This window comes from Lathyrus oleraceus, chromosome 4 (assembly GCF_024323335.1).
Source record: "Lathyrus oleraceus cultivar Zhongwan6 chromosome 4, CAAS_Psat_ZW6_1.0, whole genome shotgun sequence".
Taxonomy (NCBI): Eukaryota; Viridiplantae; Streptophyta; class Magnoliopsida; order Fabales; family Fabaceae; genus Lathyrus; species Lathyrus oleraceus.
Window position 1 is genome coordinate 43065366 of NC_066582.1, and position 14241 is coordinate 43079606.

General features: G+C 33.0%; 2 protein-coding genes across 2 annotated transcripts; both read left to right on the forward strand.

Annotated features, from left to right (window-relative positions):
- The first annotated feature begins 4698 nt into the window (after positions 1-4698).
- On the forward strand, positions 4699-5334 carry LOC127135906 (uncharacterized). Its single transcript, XM_051062530.1, has 2 exons — positions 4699-5053; positions 5102-5334. Exons 1-2 carry the CDS (start codon positions 4699-4701, stop codon positions 5332-5334), a joined length of 588 nt encoding a protein of 195 aa, XP_050918487.1.
- A 7347-nt stretch (positions 5335-12681) lies between these two features.
- LOC127138756 (auxin-responsive protein IAA4) lies at positions 12682-13917 on the forward strand. The gene is made up of 4 exons (XM_051065265.1): positions 12682-12944; positions 13024-13244; positions 13351-13447; positions 13578-13917. Exons 1-4 carry the CDS (start codon positions 12736-12738, stop codon positions 13630-13632), a joined length of 582 nt encoding a protein of 193 aa, XP_050921222.1. The 5' UTR covers positions 12682-12735; the 3' UTR covers positions 13633-13917.
- Positions 13918-14241: the final 324 nt, after the last annotated feature.

Below are 14241 nucleotides of genomic sequence, written 5' to 3' on the forward strand. Positions count from 1 at the left end.
ATCTGTTGAATGTGTATTAAGGTTGAAGTTAGAAGTGTGTGCTATAAATGGTAGCATGGTCATTGATACCCTAAATAGTGGTTCATTGACTACTTCTTTGGTGTGTTTGAAATGTCCATCGACAATTTTTGGGAGAGATTATGGGTTGGACTTAGTGTGTTTTCCTCTTAGTTAGCTTGATGTTATTCTGGAAATGAATTGGTTGGAGTTCAACCATGTGTTTATTAACTTTTGATAAATTAGTGCAGTTTTGGATTCCCAAGAGAGTGTAGAGTTGGGTTTCATTACCACGAGACGGGTAGAGATGTCCTTGGGTGAGAGTGCTCAAGTGTCATGGTTCTCGTATCCTTGAGTGGGGAAAGCGAGTGGATGATTACGGATCTACCTGTGGTGTGTGATTTTCCTTAGGTGTTCCCATATGACATCAGTGATTTGCCTCCTGAGTGTGAGGTGGAGTTTGCTATAAACCTAGTACCTGATATTATTCCTGTGTCGATGGCTCATTATAGGATATTTGGTTCAGAGCTAAGCGAGTTAAAGAAGCATTTGGAGGGTCTTCTTCATGAAAAGTTTGTTCCACCAAGTGTTTTTGCCGTGGGGAGCACCAGTGTTGTTAGTGAAGAAAAAGAGGGTAGCATGAGATTGTGTGTTGACTATCGACAACTGAATAAAGTTACAATCAAGAACAAGAATCCACTCCAGAGGATTGATGATTTGATGGATTTGTTGGTATGTGCTTGTGTGTTCAGGAAGATCGATTTGTCTTCGGGTTATCATCAGATTCATGTAAAGTCCGACGATATTCTGAAGACTGCTTTCAGAAAGAGGTATGGTCATTATGAATATTCAGTGATGTCATTTGGTGTGTCTAATGCGCCTGGAGTATTCATGGAATACATGAATAGGATACTCCATCCGTACTTAGGTTAGTTTGTGCTTGTATTCATCGATGAAATTTTGATATATTCGAAGTCTGATGAAGACCATGTGGAACATCTGAGAGTTGTGCTACAAAACTTGAAGGATAAGAAGTTTTATGTGAAGTTGTCTAAGTGTGAGTTCTGGTTGAAATAAGTGAGTTTCCCTAGCCACGTGATTTCTAGTGGTGACATTGTTGTGGATCCATCAAAAATCGATGTTGTGTTGCAATGGGAAACCCTGAAGTCTGTTACTGAGATAAGAATTTTTATTGGTTTGACTGGTTACTATAGAAGATTCATCGATAGTTTTTCAAAGTTGAATTTGCCTTTGACTCAGTTGACTTGAAAATTTTAAGCCTGGAGTGTTCAAAGTTTTATTGGTCCTTATCAGATCATCCTGAGAGTAGGAGAGGTGGGCTACAGAGTTGTCTTACCACTTCCTCTTTCGAATCTTCATGATGTCTTTCATGTGTGGCAGCTTTGGAAGTATATTCCCGATTCATCCCATGTGATTCAATTGGATGGTGTGCAAGTGATAGATAACTTGACTATTAAGACACCACCCTTGCGGATTGAGGATCACGGAGTGAAGTGCTTGAGAGGTAAATAGATTGTTTCAGTGAAGGTAGTGTGGGGAGGACCTGCTGGAGGTAGCGTGACGTGGGAGCTGGAGAGTCAGATGCGAGATTCGTATCCAGAGTTGTTTCTTCAGGTAATTTTTTAGGCCAAAAATTCTTTAATTTGGAGAGAGTTGTAACACCCTAATTTTTGAATTTATTTTATTTTATTTAGCCAATATATACTTATATAATTTATTGGTGTGTTATGTTTATTTTTGTGGGATTGTTTGAGGTGGGATATGATTTATACTATTATTCACTATTTTTGGTTAATTAAAATAATACATAAATAATAGAAAAATAAGAAATCTGAATTATGGGATAGAAAGTGGTATAATGAGATAAGTAGTGAGACAATGTGAGAGGAATAAAAAGTTGAGGGGAGAAAATAGAAATGATAAAAGATTAAATTAGTTTTTTCATTTAAAAGAAAATTGGAGAAAAAAATAGGTTTTGTGTTGCACGTGAAAATTTGTGGGAATTAGGAGTGGAGAGGTAAGAGCAAACTTAGAAGGAAGAACTACCGGTGCTGAAGGTTCAAGGTTTTGGATGGAAAGTTCGGGTAAGGGGAGGTGGGGGGAATTATTCATCCATGAGTGTATTTTTCATAAAGGATAGAGAGGGATAATAACCCTTTTCCTTATTATTTTACCCAATCCTCCATTGTTGAGGTTTTGAATCCATGATATGGTTGTGCATACCTCTCTGGATTATTTTGCTTTAATTATGTGTTATGTTATAATTACGTGTAGAATTCGTAAGCAATTGTATGACAAAAATTGGATTGGTGTTGTTTATGATTTAGGATATGCTGATGATGAATATATATTTAAATTACATGATAAATCGGTGTTGATGTCTAATTGGTGCTGATTTGGTGTAGTTTCTGTTTAATATAACATGGGTGATGTTTTTCTGTTCGATTCAGGTGGTTAGGGGTTGAAATCGGAGCTCTGGAAGTTCTTCAATGATGAAAATGCTGTTTCTGCTTACTGCACAATGGTGACGGGCATCACCTGGATGATAGGTTACCCGTCACTAAATAAGGGAATGTTGGCGGACGTCGGCGTGGTTATGAACTGTCTGTCACTTTATTCGGGTGAGGTGAACACCATCATGGGGAAGACGGGGAGACCGTCATGGTCTCCGAAGAAAGGTTCTTGGCATGGAAGTCACATGATGACGATTTGGTGGGGGGAAATGTGACAATCCGGTATGTCATTGCCCTTATGTTTACCAGTTTTGGGTCGTTGACTCGATTTTTCGAGTAGATTCCGATGATAGTGACTATTTAATGGTGTTTGCTTCTATTTAGCGAGTTTGGTGAATGGAGTCAGTATGTTGGTGTTGTAATTACGTGTGGAATTCGTAAGCAATTGTATGAGAAAAATTGGATTAGTGTTGTTTATGATTTAGGATACGTTATGCTGAATTATAGTGAGTTATCATTCTATAGCATGATACATTATGGTGAGGTAAGTGGTTCAGATAAGAACCGTTTGTGATGATTTACATTGTTGTGGCATTTCATGCATCATGTATATCGGAGATAGGTGTGTGGACTTCATCCAATCAATGTTGATTGATGATGGGACTAAATTAGTAACATAACTCTGATGTTCACATATTAGTGATGAGATTGTTCAGTAACATAACTATGACAACCAATTGGTGAATAGTTATGTCTAGATGCATTTGGTGATGAGGCGATGAGTGTATTGCATATACATTTGCCCTTATGATTGGTGATGTTGTGAATATATATGAATACATTGATCAGTGATTGGTGATGGTTGTGAATGATATATAAATATGTTGGTGATCGGTGATGGTTGTAAATGATATATAAATATGTTGGTAATCAGTGATGGTTGTGAATGATATGAATACATTGATATTTTAATGTGCCATCCTTTATTGCTATATACACCGCTAATATTTTTTAACGTGTTCTCAACCCCTGCTGTGTTTTTTTGTTGTTTTATATACTCTTTCGAGATACAAATAATCAGGTAGGGAAGTAGTTGTCGTTTGAGTTAGAGTATCACGTTGAGGGCTCTTTAGTTACTTTATTGTTTTCGAGTCTTGTAGTTTGGTGTCGCTATAATGTACAACACTAGGGACGAGTTGTCTATTATATTTTATGTTTTTGTCAGATATGTTTTGAATTATCTCATTATCTTTTTTATGTTGAGACTTTTTACGTTAAATGATGTTCATACTTCATAGACTGTAGTTAATATATTGACCAAGTCAGTCATTAGTGACAAGTTCAAGCATTGCTTGGACTTGTTACATGTTTCTCAGTGTTAAGCAGAAGATGTACATCCCTAGTTGCCAAGATGTGATCATCATGCAGGAAGTCTTCTTAAAATTTTGATATTCGTCAAGATGGAGATTATTGAATATGACTTATATTAAATAATGAGGAATACAATATATGAAAATTTAAAATAAAAAAAGGTGTTAGGCTCAACGGTTTACTATGGATAAGTGATTGGGGTGTCAAGACAATAGCCCCACAATATACTTATGGTGTAGATAGAAACGAAGAAAACAACGATTACTCTATAATTGCATAGGTAAACACCATTGATCAAATTATGTTAAAAAAATACCAATTATGTTTATTGTCTTTTATTTTTATTCCCTTTAATTTTCTATGTTGGAAATTGTTTTGCAATATTAGTTCCAAAATGACAAAAGAGTTTTATTAGTGCTCAGAATTTTAGTTATTGTTTTGTTTGAATTTTGAATTCAATTTTCATATCTTTTCATGAAATAGTGTCATATATGAAACATTGTGTTTTATGGTGAAATGGTGTTGTTTCATCAAAGGTTGCAAACTTTTGAAACAACATCCATATCTCCTATAAATATATGATTCTATTCAGAAAAATAACACAAGAACTAAAAACGTATTTCTCTTCCAAAATTCCAGAAAAACCTTCCTTGCATTTCGGGTTCTTCACTTGTCTTGTGCAGACTCGAAATTAAGGCTGATATTATCCTGAGTGTTCTTGCATTTTCCAACTCTAAGACATAATAAAAGAGTGCTTGAAATACTTTTAAGGAAAGTGATTCTCAATCACGATTCAGTCCTGGATCCATTTAATTTTACCGAATTTTCTAACAATCTTAAAAGTATTAGTAACATAATGGCTTCAGACGCTGCTGTTTCAAGCATCAAAGTGATGAACCAGGATCTTGTCAAGTTAGATCGATTTGATGGAACAAATTACACAAGATGGCAAGACAAGATGACATTCCTATTGACTGCCCTGAAGGTTCACTATGTTCTTGATCCCGACCTACAACCAATACCTGAACCAACAGAAAATGATTCGGAAGAACTCAAGAAGGAGCGCAAGAAACGTAAGGAGGACGAACTGCTTTGTCGTGGACACATTCTGAATACTTTATCTGATCGTCTCTACGACCTCTACACAGACAATCCATCGGCAACAGAAATATGGAAGGCACTAGAATTCAAGTTCAAGGCTGAAGAGGAAGGTACGAAGAAGTTCTTAATATCTAAATATTTTGATTTTAAATTCTTAGATTCTAAGCCCATTCTTCCCCAAGTGCATGAATTGCAAGTTCTGGTCAATAAAATAAAGGCAGTAAAAATAAATATCCCTGAGACCTTCCAAGTCGGTGCAATTATTGCAAAATTACCACCTTCATGGAAAGGCTACCGAAAGAAATTGTTGCACAGTTCCGAGGACTTCTCCTTGGAGAAAATTCAGAAACATCTTCGAATCGAGGAGGAATCGAAGGAGAGGGAGAAATAAGAACCCCCTACTCATTTCAAAACAAACGCTGTGACCAACAAGGGAAAGAAGAGACATGATGGCATGAAGAGTCATCTTGGACCAAAGAAAGAACATAACAAGTTCAAGAACTCTGGCGGTCATAAAGGTCCAAAGAACGGATGTTTCGTATGCGGTAAACCTGGACACTATGCTCGAGATTGCAGACAAAATAAAGCAAAAAAAAAATGAGATCAATGCAATTCGATCAGATGATGACATAATTGCTACAGTGAGCGAAATTATGGCAATCAAAGGAAAAGTTCAAGGTTGGTGGTATGACACTTGTGCTACGGTGCATGTTACTTATGACAAGGCTGTATTCAAAATCTATTCTGAAGCAATTGATGGACAAGAGGTACAAATGGGAAATGAAGTCCGCTCTAAAGTTGTTGGAACCGGTTCGGTCGAACTTAATTTCACTTCTAGAAAGAAAGTTACACTTGTAAATGTGCTTCATGTTCCAGACATGAATAGGAATCTTGTTAGTGGGGATTTATTGGGAAAACCGGGTATTAAATCTATATATGAATCGGGCAAACTTATTTTGACCCGTAATGGTGTATTCATTGGAAAAGGATATTCCGCAGAGGGAATGATCAAACTATGTACTAATGATAATATTATTAATGAAATTTCTAATTCCGCTTACATGCTTGATTCCGTTTCTTTATGGCATAATAGATTAGCACATTGTGGTATTAGTTCTATGAAGAGACTAATTAAATCTGGACTAATTTCATGTAATATAAAGGATTTCAAAAAATGTGAATTATGTGTTGAATCAAAAATGATTAAGAAGCCTTTCAAAAGTGTTGAAAGGAAAACGAAATTACTTGATCTTGTGCACTCAGATTTGTGCGAATTTAATGGCATGTTGACACGTGGAGGGAATAGATACTTTATTACATTCATAGACGATTCCGCTAGATACACTCATGTATATCTCTTAAAGCATAAAGATGATACATTTAATGCCTTTAAGACTTATAAAGCAGAAGTCGAAAATCAATTAAATAAAAGTATAAAGGTCCTTAGAAGTGATAGGGGCGGCGAATACTTTTCAATTGAATTTGATGCATTCTGTGAAGAGCACGGTATAATACATGAATGTTCGGCACCATGAACACCGCAACAAAATGGCACGGCAGAAAGAAAGAATCGAACATATCAAGAGATGATGAATGCCATGTTGATGCATTCTAAATTACCCCTTAACTTGTGGGGTGATGCATTATTGTTCGCCTGTCATATAATCAATAGAATTCCGTTAAAGAAAACGGGTATATCTCCATATGAGTCATGGAAAGGCAGAGCGCCAAATATCGGTTACTTTAAAGTGTGGGGGTGTGTGGCATACTACAAAAACATGGACCCTAAAAGAACCAAGTTGGGTCCTCGAGGAATAAGATGTGCTTTTGTAGGATATGCACAACACAGTAAAGCATATAGACTCTTAAATCTAGAATCTAATGTAATTGTTGAATCCCGGGATGTAGAATTCTTTGAAAACCTTATCACAAAGGATAAAGGATCGGAGTCGGCCACTAATAAAGAATCTCATGAAGATAACTCTTCTCGGATTGTAGAAATACAAACTGAAGGCACTCCTATAATCATTGAACCACAACCCGAGCCTAGGATAAGCAAGAGAATTCGGAAAACAAAGAATCTAGGACCAGATGAGATTGATTCTCAATCTATTTCCTTTTATCTTGTTGAGGGAAATTGTAAGAACTTTGTTCAACGCATTCCGATTATTCTTCAAGTGGAAGATGATCCAAAAACTTATAAGGAAGCAATAACTTCAAGGGACTCCACTTTTTGGAAAGATGCTATCCAAGATGAAATGGATTCAATTGTATCAAACCACACTTGGGAACTTGTTGACTTACCTAAGGGATCAAGGCCCATTGGATGCAAGTGGGTGTTTAAGAAGAAATGCCATAGCGATGGTACTCTAAACACGTATAAAGCCAGATTAGTGGCAAAAGGATTTAGGCAGAAAGAAGGCATAGATTACTTCGACACATACGCACCAGTAGCAAGAACAACTACTATTAGATTGTTGTTTGCCTTAGCATCTTTGAATGATCTTATAATCCATCAGATGGATGTTAAAACAACGTTCCTAAATGGAGATCTCGATGAGGAAATCTACATGGAACAACCGGAAGGCTACCTGCTTCCTGGAAATGAACAAAAGGTGTGTAAACTTGTCAAATCTTTATACGGACTAAAACAAGCACCAAAACAGTGGCATCAAAAATTTGACTTTGTAATACTCTCAAATGGATTTATTCCTAATTCTTGTGACAAGTGTTTATACACAAAGACGTGCAAAACCACTGTAATATTCCTTTGTCTCTATGTCGACGATATGTTGATCATTAGTAATGATTTAAAAGGAATCTTAGAAACAAAGAAGTTTCTAACATCCACTTTCAAGATGAAAGATCTTGGACTTGTTGACACAATTTTAGGGATCAAGGTTAAGCGAAATAGTGGGGGTTATGAACTTAGTCAAACCCACTATATTGAGAAAATGCTTGATAAGTTTAAACATCTAAACTTTAAGGAAGTAACCACTCCATTTGATCATGCCAACAAACTTCAAAAGCATAATGGAAGATCAGTGGCTCAATTGGAATATGCAAGTGCAATAGGGTGTCTAATGTACCTAATACAATGTACCAGACCCGACATATCATTTGCAGTCAGTAAAATGAGTTGATTTACTAGTAATCCAAGTAATGAACATTGGAAGGCAATTACAAGGATTTTTGGCTATCTACTGAAAACCAAGGACCTTGGTCTTCACTATGGAAGGTTCCCTGCCATATTAGAAGGATACACTGATGCGAGTTGGATATCTAATATTGGAGACCATAAATCTACAACTGGATGGATATTTACACTTGCTGGTGGAGCAATTTCTTGGAAGAGCAAGAAACAAACATGCATTACACTTTCGACCATGGAATCAGAGTTCGTGGCTCTCGCTTCCGCCGGTCAAGAAGCAGAATGGTTGAGGGATCTTCTGTTGGAAGTTCCATTGACTAAAGATAATGTCTCAAAAGTGATGATACATTGCGATAGCCAAGCCACATTAGCAAGAGCATTCAGCGAAGTGTATAATGGAAAGTCTAGACATATAGGACTTAGACATTCGTTCGTAAGAAAATTGATTAAGGATGGAATCATTTCACTCACCTACATACGAACATGCTATAACTTAGCAGATCTGTTTACTAAGCCACTGGCCAGAGACTTAGTACGAACAACCTCGAGAGGAATGGGGTTGAAACTCCTTAAATAAAAGTTCCGACAGCGGCAGCAACCCAATCTTATGTTAACAAAACATTAACTTCAAGATTCAATGGGTAACAACAAGTCGTTGAATTGGATGTAAGTCAAGAATTTGGGAAATAAGGTTGACTGTGTTGAATTAAGGGTTGAGGTTTCCAAAACCTCTTAATGAAGTTCATTAACGAAGAAGAGTATCTATTGAAAAGGATGCTATATGAACCTCACCTATGTGAATTTTGAGATGGTGCCGTCTCAAAGTGAGAGTTGGAGTTTCTCTCATGAAAAATTCATGAAAAGGATAGCATATGGCCATAAATAGTGCTAAGCGAGATATGTAAAGGAAGAACCTTTAAAGAGTGTGTGTAAGGTAACGCCGGTCTGATCCCATGGATTAATGGTTTAAAAGCTTTGCTACCAAACATTCCGATTAAACTTTGCGTTATCCTCACTAAGGTTAAGTTTAAAATCGAAAGATACCTAACTGTATTAACACTTTTTATATTTCACTATCTGGAATGATTTTTGTCATTATTAGAACTAGTGGGGGATTGTTGGAAATTGTTTTGCAATATTAGTTCCAAAATGACAAAAGAGTTTTATTAGTGCTCAGAATTTTAGTTATTGTTTTGTTTGAATTTTGAATTCAATTTTCATATCTTTTCATGAAATAGTGTCATATATGAAACATTGTGTTTTATGGTGAAATGGTGTTGTTTCATCAAAGGTTGCAAACTTTTGAAACAACATCCATATCTCCTATAAATATATGATTCTATTCAGAAAAATAACACAAGAACTAAAAACGTATTTCTCTTCCAAAATTCCAGAAAAACCTTCCTTGCATTTCGGGTTCTTCACTTGTCTTGTGCAGACTCGAAATTAAGGCTGATATTATCCTGAGTGTTCTTGCATTTTCCAACTCTAAGACATAATAAAAGAGTGCTTGAAATACTTTTAAGGAAAGTGATTCTCAATCACGATTCAGTCCTGGATCCATTTAATTTTACCGAATTTTCTAACATTCTATACTAATTTTGTTCTAACAATAACAAAGTTTAAATAAAATGTATCTTAACGACGAAATTTATGAATGCATTTGATTATATTTTATCACATATAAATATTTTAAAAATTATTATTAAACAAAAATATTATATTTTTTGAATGGCAAAAAATAAATTCAAACTACAAAGAACTATAATATTAGATTGCCTAAAAATTACCCATTGATAACACTAAAACAACACAAATCAACAGAAAACCAACCAACTGATCACAAAAGAACAAGCCATAAGAAAGAGAAAAACCAAAAACATCACAGAAACCAACAATAAAACCTCCACCTACTTCAAGTCTTAGGCTAGATTTCAATCCCTCTAAACCACCATCAATAAAATAGAAACGAAGACCTTAAAGAAACACCAAAAGTACTTTACAATAGAAATAGTGTTGAAAACACTCAAATCATTATTAGTTCAAATAAAATATATAGTTTTCCTATTAATTAAAGAAAGGACAAGAATTTTTCAGAGACCTACCAAAATATACTTATATTTTATGTGAAAATTTAAATTCATTTTAAAATAATTAAACATAAAATAATATAAGCTCCGATGGATACTCATATAAACTTTTGTATTCCTTATTTTATAAATTTTAATTATTATTTTTATAGTTTTTCGTTCTTGGATCCAAATTACCTCTAAATTTTGAGTGAGTACTACATATCATATATTCATTTATTTTATTATTCTCATAAATATTTTTAACAAAGAAAAATAAAGGTACTATTACAAACCAATCATAAACAAATAAATAGTACAATTTTCCCTCTAATTAAAAGCAAAATTCCATAATACTTCATTTGGTTAGATCAGGTTGGTAGCCTTTTATCTATTGAATGAACAAATTTAAAACTACATTTCACAAACAATGAAAAGAAAGAAGGAAAAAAAAGAAAACTTGTCAACAAAAGAAAAAAATCAACTTTATAAAATATGATATGATTCTATAAAATATGATAAAAAAAAATAATTAATATGTGGTTGAACTCAAACCACCAATAAACTTCAATAAAGACCAAATTCTTATTCACTCAAAATAAGAAAATCACTCATAATATTATTGTTGGATCAAGATCACATGATTTATATTTTATATTATTTGAAAAGTCAAATATATATTAAATTTAAATCGTTTAATCTCGTTCTAACGGATTAGCTTTGTGATCAATTAGGATTTTGAATTGTTGATGATGTGAATGATATCATTTGTGTCAACTTATGAGCTGTGAACATGAATAGAAAAAATAACAACCTTTGCACTAGTTTCCAACACTTGAAAACTATGAATGTTTAGGTGGAATAAATGCATCCAAATTTACTACAAAAAGTTGAACATCATAGTAACTCCTATTTGCCAAAATGAGTTTGGTGATAGCATGGACCAAGCTGTCAATTTAATATTTTTCTACTTATATTGGTTTTAGGAGTTGGGGTTGGTACTCAATCCAAGACTCAAGAATTCAATGGTCCTCATACACATCATTCTCTTCCAACACTTGTGTACTCTATATGACTTTCGTTGAACTTTACTCATATTTGGCTCAACCTATTCTTTTTTCTTCTCACTTTTTCTATTCACAAATAAGGATGTACCTTAAAAAGACCAACAAACAAATGTTATTAGAGATTTAAACTCTTTCTAATTTTTATTTTTTTAGTAAACAACTCTCTTTATGTTTAAATGTTCTTTTGTAACAAAATTAGTAGACAATATTTATTTTTTTGTTATAATATGGTTAGTAGAAAGACGTTCAAAGATGCTTTGTTTTCCACTAGAAAATTATATACAAATTTAAGACAATTTCTTAATTTTCAATTTTTTTTTTCAAAAAATACTAATATAAAATAGACATTTTGATTTTAGTTCAACTATGGAGATCAAATAATAAAAATGTATATAAGTCCACAACTTTAAAAACAATAAAAATAATAATATATATTTTAATTTTTGAAAACAATTATTTAAAATACTATAAAATATAGATATTCTAATCTTAAATATAATTATTTTTTCCATTCATTATTATAAATAAATTTTATTTAATTTATTTATTAAATAATTGATGTTTTTATTTTATTTTATATATAAATCTGATACAACAATTGTTTTATAATTGTGATTAGAAGAAGTATGTTTGTACACCATTCAAATAAAAAGATTAAAATATCAATTATAACATAACAAAGAAACAATGTTCCGTTTTTTTAGTTCAATATTTTATGGACCCACAAACAAACATTAAAATAAAACACTAAATTCTACGATGGAATATTATACTAGGATTGAAAAGAGAATATCTTTTTAATTTCTATATGATTATTTTATGATTATAATAATAATTATTATACATGGTGTGCATGTCCATGGCCAAGGCTATTGAGCCAAAAAAAAAACCTTATAACATGATGTCCTCCCATAATCATATGAAGACATAAACCATAGAATGAAAAGTTGATTAAATTGCTTCTAAACTAAAAAGAGGTGGAAGATCATTAAGAAGTTGATTAAAATAATAAGATTTCTATGTTCCAACCAACCAAAATTTCAAAAAAATTAATTAATTGAAAAGCGTGTAATTTAGGCCTTGTTGACATGTACCCCACCCTCATAGCATATCAAAACCAATATGAGTATTTGTTTTTCTCTTTTTATTTATTTATAAAAATCGGTTTCACATAATTGTCGAGATTAATTTCTTAAATCAGAAATAACTACAACTACAGTTATAATATACATATTCATAATTAACATCGAACTCAATTTACAATTTTAAAAAGATCTCTTTCGATCTCGTCTGAATTCCTTAAAATCTCTTCCGATATATTTTTTTATAAAATATATTATATATATATATATATATATATATATATATATATATATATATATATATATATATATATATATATATATATATATATATATATATATATATATATATATATAAAAGAAGCCTAAGGTGACAGGTTTTCTTTTGAGCATTAACTTAGTCACATACATTGATTGAAAAACATGGAAACATCAAACCAAATTGAAGTTCATCAAACTCAATCATCTTCATCTTCATCTTCTTCTATAGATAGTAACAATTACAATTACCCTTCTGCAATCTCAAGCATCTGCAAAACAACAGATTTAAGCACCGATCTCAAACTCGGCCTTAGCATCTCTCCATCTTCTCAATCTCAATTACCATTCAACTCAACAACAACATCATCAAAGTAACCATTCTCAACCTTAATCTTTGTTTTTTGTTTTGTTACTTAGTTTTATTATTAACAAGTTTTTCTTGTGTTTTAGGGAAGAAACATTGGACTGGCCACCAATTAATAAATCCATATTGAGAAGAAACACTTTGGTTGAGAAACAAAACCATAGTGTTATTCAGAGACAAAGATCTTTGTTTGTTAAGGTTTATATGGAAGGAATCCCAATTGGAAGAAAACTAAATCTCTTGGAACATCATAGTTATGATGAACTTGTTAAAGCTCTTTGTCATATGTTTAGAACAATCATTCTATGTAAGCATTCAAATTAGCCCTCATAATTTTTTTTTTCATTCTTTCAAACCTTACCATGATATGTATAATAGTTTCTCATCAAAATTGTTTTTTTTTCTTTGTTTAGGTCCTAACTCGCAACCACTTAGTTCTTGGAATTTTCATGTTCTAACTTACGAAGATCAAGAAGGCGACTGGATGATGGTCGGAGATGTCCCTTGGGAGTAAGTTTTTTTCTTCGGTCGAAGACATTCTGCGCACCAACCACTTGCGCTAGATTCGTGTCAAACATAAAAACATTAGAATGACATGATTTTTTTTTCGTGATTTTGACAAATTATGCAATGAATGCAGGATGTTTTTGTCAAGTGTGAAGAGGCTGAAGATCACAAGAGCTGATAGCTGCTAGTTAATTAATTTATTAATGCATATAATCTCTCAAGCAACATGCTTCTTCTCAATTTTCATTGTTGATAAATTTTTGTTCTAATTGTTAATTAGAGTGGTTGAAATTGGTAGCTTCAATGATTATCATATATGATTCCAAAAACATAGATGTATAGTTTCTCACCTAGTTATCAATTTAGTGAATAGCTCTAGCTAGCTACAAAGTTAATTAATTTATTAATCACTATGCTTAATTTTATTATTGGATCTTCATTTGATGAATGAGTATTGTTATTGGTTTTGGTTCTGTCTTAATAGTGAAACATTGAAAAGCATAGCAACAAATTTTGATAATTAATTTCTTTAGGTGTGCCTTTTTCTGCTGTCATTACTTTGATGTGTTTGGCTTTGTTGGGTACAAAACAACATAATGGTTATGGACACCACACACCTCGTGTCAACAACAGTGGTTTTGCTTTCATTAGTGTAACCTTTTTTCCTTTTTGTAACTTTCATTGTTTTTTTAGGAACTATAAATTTCAAACATTTGTAAGTTAATTTAGATGATCAACATTATGCAGCTAGACATAGACTACTCATATTAAGGGGGCCACATCCCCTTACATGGACA

Bases quoted from the DNA above. Each gene is read 5' to 3' on its own strand.
- LOC127138756 (XM_051065265.1), top strand. From the start codon at position 12,736: ATGGAAACATCAAACCAAATTGAAGTTCATCAAACTCAATCATCTTCA. The intron at 12,945-13,023 runs GTAACCATTCTC...CTTGTGTTTTAG, and splicing joins TCAACAACAACATCATCAAA to GGAAGAAACATTGGACTGGC. The intron at 13,448-13,577 runs GTAAGTTTTTTT...CAATGAATGCAG, and splicing joins GTCGGAGATGTCCCTTGGGA to GATGTTTTTGTCAAGTGTGA.
- LOC127135906 (XM_051062530.1), top strand. From the start codon at position 4,699: ATGGCTTCAGACGCTGCTGTTTCAAGCATCAAAGTGATGAACCAGGAT. The intron at 5,054-5,101 runs GTACGAAGAAGT...TTAAATTCTTAG, and splicing joins GTTCAAGGCTGAAGAGGAAG to ATTCTAAGCCCATTCTTCCC.